The sequence below is a fragment of the Sorex araneus genome, chromosome 3 (assembly GCF_027595985.1).
Source record: "Sorex araneus isolate mSorAra2 chromosome 3, mSorAra2.pri, whole genome shotgun sequence".
Taxonomy (NCBI): Eukaryota; Metazoa; Chordata; class Mammalia; order Eulipotyphla; family Soricidae; genus Sorex; species Sorex araneus.
Window position 1 is genome coordinate 78900515 of NC_073304.1, and position 17392 is coordinate 78917906.

Genomic DNA, 17392 nt, shown 5'->3' on the forward strand with positions numbered 1-17392 from the left:
ACTTGTATCATCTTCTGGGGTTCTTCCCATACATAACTCAGGCATTCCATCAGCTTTCAAAAAGGTTTTTTTTTTCCCTTTCTAAAGTGATTACGGTAAGCAACCATGTCCTTAGATTCCTCCACCTCAGCGATGAGCAATAGGTTCTGTAATAGTCGCCTGGGAGTAGTGAAGTTTTGGGATGTGTAGAGGAATTTTTAATTTACTTGACTAATTTTGATGATACAGAGCCAAATTATATAGAAAAATCCCTGTTAGCATTTTAAAATTCATCATTTGAGATTTGTGCAGTTTTGTTTGCCAATTTTCAGATGAGATAAGAATATCTATCACAAATTCTGAGACTTAAAAGACAGAACCCATAAATAAAAAATGTAGTAAATATCAAGACAAAGCTTTACCCTGATCTAAGAGGATGGCTATGCTTCCTTTCATTGGGCTACAATATTATTCATAGCTTACTAGCAAGCACTGCTTTCATCTTACTTACTGTCTTATTATGCTCATCTGTTATTGAATCCCTCCCAAAGAGGTGCAATAGTGTTCCAAAGAAGAAAAGGATATGGTTTGTATTCAAGAGGAACAAAAACTAGCAAGCTTTTGCTAACCTGAATTCAACTCATGAAGTCATGATTTATAATTGCATCTTTAAACATCTTTATCACTAACATGGGAGAATCATCTGAGTGACGTACATTCTTACATTCATATTTCTTTGGGCCAGTGTTTGATGAAAACCCAGGGCAATCCAGCCAGGACTCATCATGTTCTCCGCAAAGGTATATTTATCTCAGTAATAATTTCCACAGCATTGACCACAGCAAGCTAGAAATAGCTAAGCTGTTGGTTACCTGAATTTTAGCCAAGTCTGGTGTATGCCAACAGAAAACAAACAGCAACCACAAATACCAACCATCTCTGGATCGTGCTCTTTTTATAAATTAGAAAGAACTAGTTAAAGAGCTATGTAAGATGACTAAATAGATCTAGGGAGAAACAAACTATTAACATAAAATATACCCTACTATTTGATAAATCAATTTCAATAAAAAATAGTAGTATCCAGATTTTACTATATACTTTAGGTTTATATGTAAATGATGCCCAAATTGTTTAGGACATGTCAAGTGGGCTGGGAGACAACCTTAGTAAGTCGTTCTAGTATCTAAGGAACTTAACTTATGGGTAAGCTCCAATCTATACAAGTCTCATCACAAATTCTATCCTATAACACAAAGAGTTATTAAAGATCTACTAATCAGTAATACCTCCCAACAAAACAAAGCACATACTGAGAAACTAAGAAGTTACGTTCATGACAGTTAGAAAAGGAAGTACATATTGATTTATGCATTTGGTTGGTAATTACTCAAGCTTTCTTGACTTCACTGTGGGTAAATCTAATTGAAAAGATTTTGCTCTCTGATGACTGCTGGCAGGGACATCCTAATCAGGAATTATTAACAATATAGCTTGCAATTATAAAAGTAACAGGGCCACAAATTTAAGATTATGATCTCAGTAAAGATCATTAAATAGGTGGAAATAGTTTTAAAAGAGAAATCTAATTTAAAAGTCACACAGAAGTTTAAAAAATGAGAAAACTGTGTAAAATTCTGAATATATTTACAAGGGAAGAAGAATTTCTTACACTTTGCAAAGACCAAATGATCAGAGAAGTGTTTTACAATATTGGGTAAAAAAAATCTCATTCCAACTTTATTATTAAACACATTTCAGTGAGATATTATAACTAAATTGGAATTAATATTCTATATTTGCACATCAGAACTAAAGTAGCACAGAAAGGAACTATTGTGTATACCAAAGTATACCAAAATCATACTTGAAAATTTATCAACTCCAATTGACCAATAATCAGCTTCAAATCAATTTACTGGCTGATGTCAGAGTACTGCAATATAGCCATGCACTGTATAATAAAGTTTTGATCAATAATGGACTCCAACATGACAACAGTTCACATATAGAGATTTAGGTGTGTAGCAGGCCTTACTGTTCAGGTTTATCAGTATACATTCTATGGTTGGCACAACTGATCAAATTCCTAGTTTCTCAGAACTGATCCCCATTTTTTTTTTTTTTTTGCTTTTTGGGTCACACCTGGCAACGCATAGGAGTCACTCTTGGCTCTGCACTCAGGAATCACCCCTGGCGGTGCTCAGAGGACCATATGGGATGCTGGGAAAAGAACCCGGGTCGGCCGTGTACAAGGCAAACGCCCTACCCGCTGTACTATTGCTCCAGCCCCTAATCCCCATTTTTAAGTGACACACATGACTGTTTGGATTACATGTGCTCATAAGTAAAAATAAACAGAATGACCCACTGTCCAAGACAGGATCAGCATAGGCTCTGGCAAAGACATCATGTGATAGACTGCATGTACTTCACTAAAATGCAAGTCCTAAGTATGCAAGAAACTGTCATGTCATCTTTCTCAGATCATATCATGTTCTGAGAACCACACAGGAATATGTCAGAACTGTTATTTCCCTGACACAAAGGAGGCTTATGAGCCGTCGCCCACCCTGAGCACCACTCTTACAGCTTGTCATATGTTCAGCTGCTATGAGCAAGAAGCTCTCATACTTACGGTGCTGACTTTTCGAATCAACACATCTGGACCCTTCCATTTTTTAAACTCAGCAGCAGTGCTACACAAATCAGCTCACAACTAATTTTCCTTATCTTGTTTCTCTGCTTCTCCTCTAGGCATTGAGAAAGTTGCAAGATCTGATGATCCAGACACAAGGTACTAGTAACAGCTCCTGCCAGTGACTATATTTCCATCAACTGTTTCTTTATCTGCTAGGAGGAGATTTTTTTATTTGTCCTCACCCCCCCAAAAAACAAACAAAGGAATAAATAACATCTCTCTAAAGACCACCCAAGAGTTCCCGACATGGTGGGCTTAAGCAGTACTGTATCTTCAGGCTGAACCGAACCGCTGGCTCAATTGGCTAAGAGTCACTGTATGGTTCCCCCAATCCCCTGAAAAATAAAATCCACATCCTTGGAAATCTTGCCTCATTTCTCTGAGGGAGACTGGATGGATGAGCAAATGATTTAAAAATCATTATGTAATATGAGGGGGATCCAATATCCTGTTCTCTAAACACAGAAGACAGAATAAGGCTATTAGCCTACAGTCTGGAAGAGAGACCCCTTTCTCCTGAGCTATCACTTCTAGCTATAGTTCTGTCAGATGAAGCACTTGGGAATTCTTTCATGGGAAATAACTAAAACCCAGTGAGAAGGATGCGGTCAGAGCAAGGAAGGGAAGGACACTGATGCTGGGTGACTAAGGTCATTTATTATCCAGACAAATATGGATCCGGGAAGTGACCTCTCAAGTCAATGGGTTGATGACCTAAATGCTGACATGTTGCATTTTGATTTCTATTTATTTTTTTTATATTCAGATAATAGAGTGGGTGAGGATTGATAGTGAAGCTTTTTTAAAAAGGGGATTTTTTGTGTTTTGCTTCTGTTCTTGGGCCACACCCGGTGGTGCTCAGGGCTTACTTCTGGCTCTGTGCTCAGGGATCACTCCTGGCAGGGATTGCAGGGCCTTATGTGATGTCAGGGATCAAATGCCAGTCACCAACATGCAAATCAATCACCCTAACACTACAATGGAGCTTATATGGGTTTTCTGCCTGATGCAAAGGGTTTTTGTTCCAATCAGTTTTCTTAACGCTACTGTCAAACAAAACAAAAATGAAAGCTTAAAAGCATGTGTTTTTAAATTGGTAAATCTCAAAAAATAACTAATAATAATAAAAGGTAATGAGGACCCAATCAGTTGGGTATTTCCATATGTTGTTTTATAATAGTACAACAGGCCCAAAACCTTTTGCTAAAAATGTTTGGAGATGTGTTTTAGACTTCAAAATATAAAGAGATTTTAAAAAGGAATGGACATATAAATTTATCAGAATATCTAGGTAGGAGATAGGTTACCTAATCAAAGCCATTAACATTTTCAAGTTAAACATGCAAATATTCACAAGAAGGGGAATAAACAAACGACCAAATAGCTTCATTTCTCATTTTTTGATGGCAGACTTAGCTACTGAGTATGGATCATATTTTGCTACAAAATGAGTCATGAAAAAAATTTATGATTTTCAGTCCTTTTTATATTTTATTTTATTTTATTTTATTTTTTTTGCTTTTTGGGTCACACCCAGCGATGCTCAGGGGTTACTCCTGGCTTTGCACTCAGGAATTGCTCCTGGCAGTGCTTGGGGGACCATATGGGATGCTGGGGATCGAACCCAGGTCGGCCGCATGCAAGGCAAACGCCCTACCCGCTGTGCTATCGCTCCAGCCCCCCTTTTTATATTTTAGAATTGTTCATAATGATTCCAAAACTGTTCATTCAATAATCCTCGAAAAACAATTTGTCTGTGTGATTATAAACTTAAACACTGAAAGTATGTAGTTTTTGACCTACTTCTAGGCAGAACTGAACCAAAACGCAGACAAAGAATTATGACCAAGGAAGTTGTAATAATTTTATGTACATATGTAAATTTATAATAAAGAAATGAAGTTGATAAGGAAGAAATTGCTATATTATGGAACATCCTAATAAAAGTGAATTATATGGACATAAAATATTTTAAGGAGGATATTTAATGAGGAAAGTGTTCATTACTTATTGTTGACTGAAAAACAATCAAGACATAAAATGTCATACTCCGTGTTAGACCATTGAAAGAATACATGTTTTTGTAGAATATAAAACTTAACAACAAAATATTAATAGATGTTATAGCTAAATTATAGGAGTATGGGTGATATAATAACAATTTTATCAATTTTATAATATGCATATAAAACTCATAATTATGGCGCTTTTGGCTCATAATTTATCTTGAGAGCTTGTTTGGAGGAAGCTCTGAGGGTAATATATAAGCCCTGGCAGGAGGTTTCTTTCTTGGGGAGTTTGTCTTTTGATGCTGAAGGGGATTATTTGGGTTCCAGTTCATAGGAATGGTGGAGAGGGAAGATAACAGCCACAGGGGCTGATAGCCACTCTTCATGAAATCGCAGCCATAACTTACTTGACACCTGCTGAAAAGCTCACCACAGGGAAGAAGAGCCCATCTGTGTTGAAGTTCTCAAACATTCCTTGCACAGGCTGACCATTGATGCGGAAGGATATACTAGGAACTCCAAGATCCAGGCAACAGCTCACCACATCATCTGATTTCAGGAGGTGCTGGTTGATAGAGGCCACAGCTCTGGGTATCCGGCCTAATGATCAGAGAAGAGAGAGAAATGTGGGATTTTGAAGCACTTAAGATGGAGGAAATACTTACAAGCCAACAGTTAGAGATGAAGAGGTATATGGCACATGTACATCCAGGTATACTTTTTCATTTGAAAAGCAACTTTGCTTTTCCCTGTGTGAGAAATTATTTCCTAAGCCGGTGGTAAATGGGTAGCCAGAAGAAATTCTCAAACTTTCAGACTTAGAATAAACCAGAATTCAACACATTCAGTGTGTGTCCAGATTCTGGCCTACTGTTTGAAGCAATGGACAAATTGCCTTTGCTTGTGTGTATGTTCTTTGAGAGGGGTGTTCATGTATGTTTATAAGTATTCAACAGTGCTGAATGACTTTGTTTGCTTTGAATTGTTCTACTATATAGTGAATTTAGTATTGGATGAAGAGGCCATCAAAGCAAAAACAGTGAGACCAGTTTGCCATTAAAATATGCAGCAAGAAAGTAGACTAGAGACTGAACACAATGGCCACTCAATACCCCTATTGCAAACCACAACACCCAATTGAAGAGAGAGAGAGATCAAAAGGGAATACCCTGCCACAGAGGCAAGGTGGGGTGGGGTGGGGGGAATATGGGATTGGGGGGAGGGATACTGGGTTTATTGGTGGTGGAGAATGGGCACTGGTGGAGGGATGTGTTTTTGAATATTGTATGAGGGAAAAACAAGTTCTAAAATGTGTGAATCTGTATCTGTACCCTCATGGTGATTTACTAATTAAAGAATAAAAAAAGATGAAAAAATATGCAGCAAACTTTGTTTGTTTTAAAAAACAATGACTTCAGAGGCATGGAAATATTTTGCTGGTTATATTTGGGTGACTTGTGTTGCAGCTGCATATCTCTTTAATAAAATTTGTTATTTCCTGACCTAACTTAAAGTGGTGAGAAAATCACTTCTCAACCTTTGTCTCACACCATCCAATTCTAAAAGTTCCCAAAGTAAATCATCATAATCACTTCACCACCCCCATACCACATTTCTATTTTATTGGGAGGAGAGCACGGAAGGTGCAGAATTTAGGTATCAAAATGAGGTTATTTGTACAAGAGTAGTATGCAAGGTGTTTGCATTTTCTATGAAAATATGAACTAGCATGAAGAGAAATCAGAAAAAAATCATCATTTGCATTTTTATCATAATTAAATGCTGAAGAATACATTTAGCCAAAGAAGTAAAAGACTTGTACACTGAAAACTGCAAAATGATATTGAGAAAGGGAAATGTTTATGGACTGGAAAAATTAGCTTTATTAAAATGTCCTTATTACCTAAAGCAATATATACAACATAAGATCAATGCAATGTAGCACTGTTGTCCAGTTGTTCATCAATTTGCTCAAGCGGGCAAAGTAACGTCTCCATTGTGAGACTTGTTGTTACTGTTTTTGGCATATCAAATACACCATGGGTAGCTTGCCAGGCTATGCTGTGCAGGTGGGATAATCTCGATAGCTTGCTGAGCTCTCCGAGAAGGATGGAGGAATTGAACCTGGGTCGGCCGTGTGCAAGGCAAATGCCCTACCTGCTGTGCTATCACTCCAATCCAATTTCTGTAAAAATCCAATGGAATTCTTCACAGAGATCAAACATAAAATAATGAAATTTACTTGAAACTTAGATTGTGAATAGCAAAAAACATGAGGGGAGGAAATGGAGGCACTATACTCCTTTACCTTAAACTATACTGCAAAGCAGCAATTCTCAAATGGCATGGTATTAGAATAAAAACAGATACTCAGATTAGTGCAAACAAGATAAGAGCAAAGTAGTAAATGTACAGATTTATGGACCAAAACTTTATGACAGAGGAACTAAGAGCAAACCAAGTAACAATATAAGTCTCTTCCAAAAAAATTATGTTAGAGAAGAAAATGGACATCCATGTCCAAAAAAAATAAAACCAGACCATGAACACCATTAATTCAAAATAAATTAAAGGTCCAGAAATCAAACACTTAAAGTGCATGTTTAGCATGTGGAAGTTCCAGATTCAACGGTGGCAATACATGGTCTACCACTGGGTCTGATGAATGAGCACTATTGGGTATAGCTCAAAAATAGAGAAACAACAGCAACAAAAACAATAAAAGGATTCATACTAAATGTGAGAAGGTATTTTCAAAATGTACATACCAGGGGCTCGTATCTGAAATATATAATGAACTCAAAAAACTCCATCACAACAACAAACTGTACCCTAAACTTCAGTAAGATACTTATGTGAAAATAAAAAAAATACTTAACACCATTAATAATGGCCTGCATTAAAAAAAACAATTCTGGGGGCTAGAATGATAGCACAGCGGGTAGGGCATTTGCCTTGCATGTGACTGACCCAGTTTCGATTCCCAGCATCCCTATATGGTCCCCCGAGCACCGCCAGGAGTAATTCCTGAGTGCATGAGCAGGAGTAATTTCTGGCATCGCTGGATGTGATCCAAAAAGAAAAAAAAAGTCTGGAAACAATGAGTGCTGATGGAGATGTAGTAAAGAACTTTCATTCACTGATGGTGGGACTGTTGTCTGGTTCAATCTCTGAAAAAGAGCTTCCTTGGGCCAGAGGATGCTGTTCAATGGCAAAGTACTCTCTCTTAGTGCCTGAGAAATGGGTTCAATTCCCATCTTCACCAAGAAAAGATGTAAAAAATACAGCTTCCATATGCTATTTCATTCCTGGGCATCTACTCCAAGAATATTAACACATTTATTTGAAAGGACATAAGTACCTATGTTCATCACAGCATTACTTACAATAGCCAAGACTTCAAAGCAATTAAATTACATAACAGTTGAGTGAATGAAAAAATTGCACTATGTATCTATAAAAAAAAGATGAACTCTCAGTTTGTTGCAACTTGAATGGGATTGCAGGGAATTGTGCTGAATGAAGTGAGTCAGAAGGAAAAAGACAAAAACCATGTGATTTCACTCACACACACAGATTATAAAGAAACAAAACAAATGATCAGACAATCCCCAAAGGAAACAGATACTTCAATAAAGTCAACATATTAAGGTGGGGTGAGGAAGGACTGCAAAATAACAGGTGGAAGCATCTTTACACTCTGGTGGTGGACACAGTATAGCAGCATTGTGAGTATAAAATGATGATACTGGCCCTGATGTAAAAAAATGAATAAAGAAAAAGCATGTCCTTCCAGCTATTTGGGCATGGGGTGGTGGTGTAGATAGGAAGTGTACTGAAGTCTCAGAGGGCTCAGTTCAAAGCCCAACATTATCTGCTACATGAACCTGGAACTGTGATTTTCTTCTTCTTTTTTTTTAGAATTGGCTTCCTCAGTTATAAAGTGGGTTCAGTAATGATGGCAATGATGCTATAAAGAACTATCTATAAGGTACTATGGCGAATCTTATGATGCTGATGAAACAAATGACTTGTGTGTCTGCTAGTTGAGGGATAGACCATGTAGTAGTTCTGAGTATGTCTAGATCTAGATTTCAAGTCTTTACTATGTCACTTATTAATCCTGTGACCTTGGCAAAGTCACTTATCTTAGAGGACTCAGGTTTTCTCATCTGTCAAGTGAAAAAAATAATGTTCAGGGAACATTGAGTGTTGAATGAATGAGTCTATGCAGAGTGATTAGAAGAGTGTGTGACACATTGTAATTGACAATGAAGGCTACTTTTGTTTTTATATCTCCAGAAGGTTTAATTCCTATACGCAATATGTTGCCAAAACATGGGATGAATGGTTTATCTTTAGTAATATCAGGAAAAAAACGAGAAAAGTGGTAGAATTAAGGGCTAAGTACAGACAATTATTATTAAAAATTTGATACTGAAATTAGCAGATCCTTTCATTGAAACAATTGCTTAAAAACAGCTGCTTTCAAACAAGCTTAACATCTTAACATATTTAACTCTTTTAGAATATCACACAGTCTTGCTCTTCAAGCCTGTGTTCTCTTGAATAGTTACCTTGTCTGTTTATCTTGTCTCCTTATCTGTTTCTTTGCCTGCCTATTTCTACTCTAGAAGCCTGTGTTCTCTCGAACATAGACTTCTTCCTTTTTCTCTCCTCACATCTTTTCTAAATAAGTTTCAGTAAAAACTACCTTGCTTCACACACACAGACACACACACACGGAAAGAACACACAATCACACAGACTGAAATGCTGTGGGAAGGAAAAATGAAAGAATGAAAGTTGTACTTTTTAGAGTCTTTCGACTGTTTTTTTTTTTTAAAGTGTTTGTAGCTCTGAGTAAAAGTATCTGCTGAGACAGGATGGGGGAACCTGTTGCATCTACATATCTAAAAGGAATCTGGGGGCACTGATGGAGGTAATTTGACCCTGGGGGTGGGTTTGATATTGGAGCATTGTATGCTGAAACTTAATTATGGAAACATTTGTAAATTATGGTGCCTAAATGATAAAATATATATATTTGGTAAAAAGAAAATAATTTCCCAATTTAGAGGCTTGGATCCATCTGAAGGTCCCAGAAGTTGAGAAAGGTCATTCTAAACCAGGCATTTCAAGATAAAGGAAAAAGCCACTTAATCATATGCCATACATCTTCATATTAACTTGGGGATATATTATTGTAGTATTTCATTGCTTCTGATGAGCAATATAGGCTTCTGGCAACATTAATACTCAACATCTCCAGTGCCCTGGGCACTGCAGAACTTGGCATGGCAACATAAACACAGATACTTAGGCCATCTGGAATGAAAGAGATCTAAATATGTTTAGTTCTGGAATCCAACAGACACTCCTCTGATTCTTTTCAGACTACTGGGGTTGAAGAGGACTGAATGTCAGTGGAGTGTGCTTTGATAGACAAACCAATATCCTGGGACTTCTTAGGGAGACAGGCTCCATTTCTAAGGAGACCTCCCTTAACACTTAATGACAGAGCTCAATTATCTGGACAGTCAGAAATCACAATAAATCAAGAAACTATTCTACTCCACTCATTTATCTTTGAGAAAGGTGAATCCCTCTACTTCAATTTTGCAAGGCAACAATTGTTCAAAGAGAAGAGATAGGTCTGATTTTGTCTAGTGAAATTGCCTCCTAGTCAGTACTGTACTGTGGGTTTCTCCAAGCCAAATTAAACACCAATTGTATCCTTAAAAGTTCGAAATTCAAGCTAGGTCAGGAGAGGGAAATTGAAGCCTTGGGAAGAAGGGAGTCACTCCACTAAGAGGCAAATCACAGTGACTGAGCAGATAAAGGATTCTGCAGGGAAGAGTGGACCGGGTGAAAATTGAAAATGTCTTCTTAGACTCTGGTGGCTAAAAAGACATAGTAACGGCTATCCTCTTGTGTAGAGAAAAAGCTCATTCATACAGAAGATCTCCCTTTGCAATTTCCTCTCCCATTCAGCATGGAACCTGCTTTTTCTCTGGAGGGAGCTGCTCTCATGGAATCCAGGGTGAAACCCAGAGCGCATGACCAGGTCTCTGGGATTCCAGCGAGGTTCACAGTGACAATGAGGGAAGGATTAATCACATTTCTGGAATATCTAACAAGTGTCAAGAACTTGGTATCCATTATCTCATTTAAGTTCCGTAAGGGCCTAATATTCTCTTCATTTTATTGGAAGAAACCAAGTTTCTGAGCGGTTAAGTAACTGTCCCAATGTCAAAAAATGATTAAGAGGAAGAGCAGGGATACAAACCCAGGCAAAATTCCAAAGGCAGGCTGCTCCTTCTTGACTCTTTCCATTTACAAAGCATTAGGAGCAAGACAATTCTTTCCAAGTGCTTTAAAGACCAGTTTGAGACAATGGCTTAATTTATGAACATGGATATGTTTAAAGTTAATAGATAAGGACATTTTCATCTCAAGCAAAAGGAGAAAAATTGCTAGGATGAGTTTCCAGTATCTCCCCCTAGCCACCCTTATTCTTATGCAGTATGTCAGAGTGTCATTCCCATTGCATTTCTTCACTGGACTATTACTCTCTCATCAGATAGTCTTGAATTCACTATAGTATTTTTGTACGGGTGGGTGTGATTAACAGAAATTCACTTTTGTTAGCTGAAGCCCACCTGAAATATTTATGTGCAATGTCTTTAGTAAGACCTGTGTTTCCTGTGAATAGATGAGAGAATTCAGAATGATGCCCACATCCAAGGAAACACTGTATTCTCATGAGCTTAAGTATGAATCTGCTATGCTATAGTTACCCCATCTCGCATCAGATGCTGAGCACATAAGAGTAAAATTCCCTGGATTTACTTGTATTGAATGAGATTACTTAGTTTTGTTAATGATCAGGGGCCAACATAAGCTTCTGGAAAGCTGAATAAATGTTCTTTCCCTATCTCTACTCTTAAGAGCCTTTGTTCGTGATGAGTGTGGGTTAGGCAAATCAACTTTCCTAGTCTTCAGAGGAGGCAGGGCCAGAGGGAAGAGGGGCGTACTGTGCACTCCTGGAATGATCTATTGTTAGGCAGATGCTCAAGTTCTATGCCAGAAGGCAGCCTTTTGGGATGCTCAACGAGTGGGCTCTTTGCATTCTGAGTCATTGATGCATTCCTTCCACACATTTTCCAAAGAAATACACTAAGTGCCCCCATGCAGTGCTGCAGAATCTGGAAACAACTGAGTGAACATTTCCTTTTAGAATGATTAGTTTCTATTTGAAAGGTTGGTCCAATTGACTCCATCCCAGAGTCTTAAAATCCAGTCCCCACACAAAACTGTCTTCAGGGGTGGTCTGAGATTCGGGGAATGTGCTTGGTTGATGGTGATGAGTTGCAATCAACAGACAGGAGAACCACTGACTTTCCTGAGGGAATCCTGTTTTTCCCCTGGTAGGTTCAATGCTATCAAACCCAGCTGATGAGAATGCATATCAACATAATAACATTCTTCCCAAATCTTCCTGAAGCTAGAGAGAGCTTTATGAGATGCTGACTTAAACTAACATCTCTCACTGTATGGCCAGAGACTCAATGAGTTCACACTGAGTCACTCTAAGAGCTACAAAAGGAGATCTTCTCCCCAACTCCCATGAAGATGGAATGAGTGCTGGTTGAGTTGCGATTAGAAAGAAACAAGAAGGCTTTACTCCAACCCATTAACCTGTCATTTTCCTTCTGCTTTTGCTTGAATTATGCCATCCCTGAGAAATGCAAAACATGAACATATCTTAGTACAAATAATATAGAAATATGTAAAAAATTCATACTACTCCTAACAGTTCTTAAATGTTAAACTGAGTTAAAATATTTAGACAGCAGGGCTGGAGCGATAGCACAGCGGGTAGGGCATTTGTCTTGCACGTGGCTGACCTGGGTTCGATTCCCAGCCTTACATATGGTCCCCTGAGCACCGCCAGGAGTAGTTCTTGAGTGTATGAACCAGGAGTAACCCTTGTGCATCACTGAGTGTGACCCAAAAAGCAAAAAACAATATTTAGACAGTATGCCAATATTCATACATATACAAATGTAAATATAAATATATGTGTGTGTGTGCATGTGTGTGTATATATATATATTTCACCAGGACCTGAGAAAGCAAGTTTGGCCTGGAAGCTAAATGTGATACATGTGATAGGTTTTAGTGTTTCCTGTTACAAGAGGAAGTACATGGGTTTGCGCTGTAGAGACAAACATTTTCCTAATAAGGGGTTTAAGAAAGAGTGTCATGGTTCCTTAAGAAAGAGGCAGCACAATGCTTACATAAGGAATTGCTAGAAGGAATATAATGTCTCCAATTATAGTTTGGCAAAAGATATGGGTCAGATATTCTGTGGACAGGAGATAACAGAGGTAGAGCTCTCTTTTGGTGTGAAAACCCAAGATTTCTTTTGCATTTTCATCCACACAGAAGTCAATCTTTACTAGCACAAGCCATGGGCAAGCTGAGGGAAAGCATCAATGTTTATCTTAAAAAATGGAAGTTTGAGATATTAAGAAATTATCATCTTTGTAGGTTGAGTATAGATCCAGGTACTTTATAAAGTGATTCAGGAAGCAATATGCTGCACTGACAAGGTGATGTCTTTGTAGTCTAAACTGGACCCATAGTCAGTATGACTGTGACTAAAATACTTAAAAACTTTTGTGCCTCCAGTTTCCACATCCGAAAGGCAAAGTGTACGAAAGGCGTGTAGCTCATTGCTAAGTAAATAAATGCCAGTTTTCTTTCTCTTTCACTATTTGTCCATATAATCCCTACGATTGTCTGCATCAGGATGGAGCAGATATAGACACAGAGTTCAATAAGTTAAGTGATCTGCACTAGATCACGGAGCTAGAAGGGTTAGAGCAGGATTTAAAAGCAATGATTCACTTCAGATCTGAAGCCCTTCCCACTTAACTGGATCATTTCAACAGAGAGTGACCGTTTCAACTTGAATAATTTGAGACTCAATCAAGCCTAATAAATGAGGAAACGGTGAGAGCAAGGTACTCACCTGACCAAAGGTGAAGTCCGTCAAAACCGTAGGAGTACAGGTCATCACCAACACCATTGCCTCCCCATCCTTCTCCACCACCAGGGTAGGGAGCGTAGCCTGAGGAGGAGGCCCAGCCCACTCGCAGATGTGTGGGTTCTGCTGTCAGGAAGGAGTCCACTTGGTCGATAATCAGCTCGAAGTACCATTTCCTGTACTGTGCCGAGCCCTCAGCCACTCCCAAAAAGATGTTTGGCCGGATACTGAAATTAAAGATGGCACAGGTGGCATCTACAGACTCATCAGAACTCAGAAAGCAAGTAGAACCAGACAACAGGTTCTGCCCTCCCATGCCCAAATACAAACAGCAAGAGCCAATTGGTGGTTTTCCTAGTGCTCTAAAGTAGACAAAATTCGAGATTTTGACATTTGATTAAGTTCTTAGTGGGAGGTTGTCAAGACAACATCAATTTCATTACAGGCATCAAGGATGTGTCCTTAAACATTCCATTCAAGGCAATAACAGCTATGGAGTGCCCATTGTGGGTAAAGATGCTGAAAATGTAATATAGAGTTGTATGATTTACCAATCCTCTTTTAAGCTAAAAAAATGACTCAAGATCCATTTTTTTCTGGTAAGTGACTTTAAAAAACCTATTTTCACCACCACAGTTTTTTTGCCCAAGCATTATTAGGAACAACGGCCTCTGGGAAACATTAAGAAGCTCACTCTGAGACATAAGCCTCAGGAAGACACATTTGGTATATAGAATCTGTCACTGTCACTGTCATTCCATTGCTCATCAATTTGCTCGAGCAGGCACCAGTAACATCTCCATATTGAGACTCATTGTTACTGTTTTTGGCATATTGAGTATGCCACGGGTAGCTTGCCAGGCTCTGCCATGTGATCGAGATACACTCGGTAGCTTGCAGGGTTCTCTGAGAGGGATGGAAGAATCGAACCCGGGTCGGCAGCATGCAAGGCAAACGCCCTAGCCACTAGGCTATCACTCCAGCCCATGTAGAATCTAAAAATGAAAAAAAGATAATTCATAGAAACAGTAAAATGTAGACTGCAGGGTTTGGGGCAGAATAGGGAGGGATTGGGAAAGGGGAAAATCCCTAAGATGAATAAAGTACGAGAGTATAACTTAATAACATAATATAATAATTGATAACACTGCATTATAGAAGTGAAATTTGCTAAGAGTAAAATTGAAATATTCTCATTGGAAAAAGGTAAAATATGTGAATAGAATGCATTCATTGCGTGAATTCTTTCACAATGCATATGTATATATTCATCACCTTGTACATTTGGATGTCTTTTCAATTTAATGTGTCAATTATACTTCAGCAAAGCAAAAATAAAATGAACCAAAATGCCATAAAATATTGGGGATGGGAAAGAAGTTAATATTAGGCAAACCCATTAGGGGTTAGAGGTTTTGATATATTCAACAAACCACTTGAAGTATTTCTGGCTGGACACATTTAGAGATTTACCTATCTGGACCGTGTTCTCTTCTGGGTAGGTTTGGAAAACACGATATTGAGAGAAAAATCCCTGTGGAAGCTGAGGTTTGTGGGATGCTCCACACTTTTTAAAGGAAGTGGCCCAAGGAAGAAAGCTGCTGAAGAGATTTATTCAAATGTCTCATATATGGCCACATGTATGGACCAGCAGGTTAGGGTTCTGCTTGGGTCTATACCCTTCACACTGACCTTCACTGATAATCCTGGGGTAAATGGACATTTGCTAGAGGTCACAAGAAAACTCAGTATTAGCAATGGGCAGTCATTTTGTTAAAATGTATTTAGAAAGAAGAGGGTTTATAAAAATTAATATGTGTTACAAAGAAGGCACAAGGTTTGCATTCGTATTTAAAATATATAACCACGTTGGAGGAGAGGATAGTGGATGAACTGGGGGAGGAGCAGATGAGATAATGATGGAAGGAAGTGGACATATTGGTGGAGGGTGTGTGTGGTTCTGGAACAGTCTGTGTATGAGATCCTATTACTAACAGCATTGTAAATCATGGTGCTTAAGTAAAACTAAAAAATAAAATTGGCATGGGAAAATTAGATGGGAGGAAACCAAGATGACCCCAAGGAGCAGTTCTGTGAATGCTTCTATATCTTCAACAAAAAGAACTCATGAACTCATGAAAAGTAGGGGCCAGAGACAATACAGCAGGTAGTGTGCTTAGCTTAATCCAGCCAATCCAAGTTTGATCCTTGGTATCCCATATGGTCTCCCAAACATAGCCAGGACTTATTCCTAAATGCAAAGCCAGGAGTAAACCTTGAGAACTAGTGGGTGTGGCCCACATCAACAAACAAAACAAACAAATAAATGAACACAAAAGAACTCATAAAAAGTGAACAGAGCAGGCTGCAGCAATAGTAAAGAGAGTAGGACACTTGTTTTACATGCAGCCAATCTCAGTTTAATATCTGACATTCCATTGGGTTCCCCAAGCCCCACAATGGTGATTCCTGAGTGCAGAGCCAGTTGTCACTCATAAAACATAAAAAAAGAAGCAGAGTCTTGCTAAGATTTGTTGAAGAAAACAGTCATAATTCCAGGGAGACTCAAGTCAATACAATGTGGAACTGCAGGCATTCAGAGCTAAGCAGAGCTTTCCTTGGGGTGGAAGAGGAGGAGAAGCAGAGACTGAAAGGGACTGGCAAGTTGGTACCATATTGAAAAGCCCAGGCTAGGGAAGGAAGGAGCTGAGAACAAAAAAACCTAAAAGCAACCATTTTATGCAGACACTAATGAAATCAGAAGCGGACTTAAGGTCATTATCAAGCCCAACACAGAGAGTTGTTGATCTTAAAGGAGCAAGGAGCAGCCACTCCCTATGACACATATGCAACAGATCTGTAGTCTTGGCTGTACCCCACAGGCTTGTTCCCTGGGCTGATGCAGTCCTGCCCAACCCCACAGGCTTAGGCATTTCATAGGACTCAGTTTTCTACTGAACTCATGAGTTATAGAATCTCAAAACTTGTTAAATGCAGCAAAAGGGTGGTAAAGCCATACTTGTCTCAGCTGGGAGCAGCTATTCTGGAGGGGAGCTCTGCCCAGCAGGAGTCAGAACCACAGTTCGACCCCAAAACATTTATAGTCTTGACCCCAACCCCACAAGCATTGGATACCTGGGGCCTCTTGACTGGTTAACAGTTTCAGTCCCAGGATTCAGTTTCCAGATATCACATAATCTGATAACCCTGCAGCAAGGATCCAGTTCAGAGCCAAAGAAAGTGCCCCCAAAGTAGGTAGACCAGATCTAAGTTGGTGGATTCTGAGCCCAAAGGATCAAGAAAGGCTGTTTTGTGCCTTCACTCACAGTATCAGAAAGATTTGGATGTAAAAAACAATAGTATGAGACTAACACTGAAGGTCAGTAGAAACAAGGGCCAGGAGGATTAGTCCATGTTAGGAAGCCTGCTTCAAGGGCTGGAGAGAGGGCAGCTGGAATAGAGAAGAGACCGTTATGACAATGATGGTTGGAAAGCATTGCTCTGGGTGGGAGATGTGAAAGTAGGTAAAGGATCAACTATGATGACCTCTCAGTATTTGTATTGCAAACCATAAGACTGTCCAAAAGAAGAGAAGGATAGACAAAAAAGAAAAGTGCCTGCCATAGAGGCAGGCTGGGGAAAGGGGAG

General features: G+C 38.9%; 1 protein-coding gene across 6 annotated transcripts in view; it reads right to left on the reverse strand.

Annotated features, from left to right (window-relative positions):
• Positions 1-17392, reverse strand: part of RYR3 (ryanodine receptor 3) — a 605205-nt gene that overhangs the window by 264405 nt on the left and 323408 nt on the right. For all 6 annotated transcript variants that reach the window (XM_055132600.1, XM_055132599.1, XM_055132596.1 and 3 more), the window contains exons 18-19: positions 13730-13971; positions 5097-5289 (exon numbers count right to left, since the gene is read on the reverse strand). In XM_055132600.1, the coding sequence (XP_054988575.1) occupies positions 5097-5289; positions 13730-13971 (435 nt within the window). The remainder of the gene's footprint in view (positions 1-5096; positions 5290-13729; positions 13972-17392) is intronic.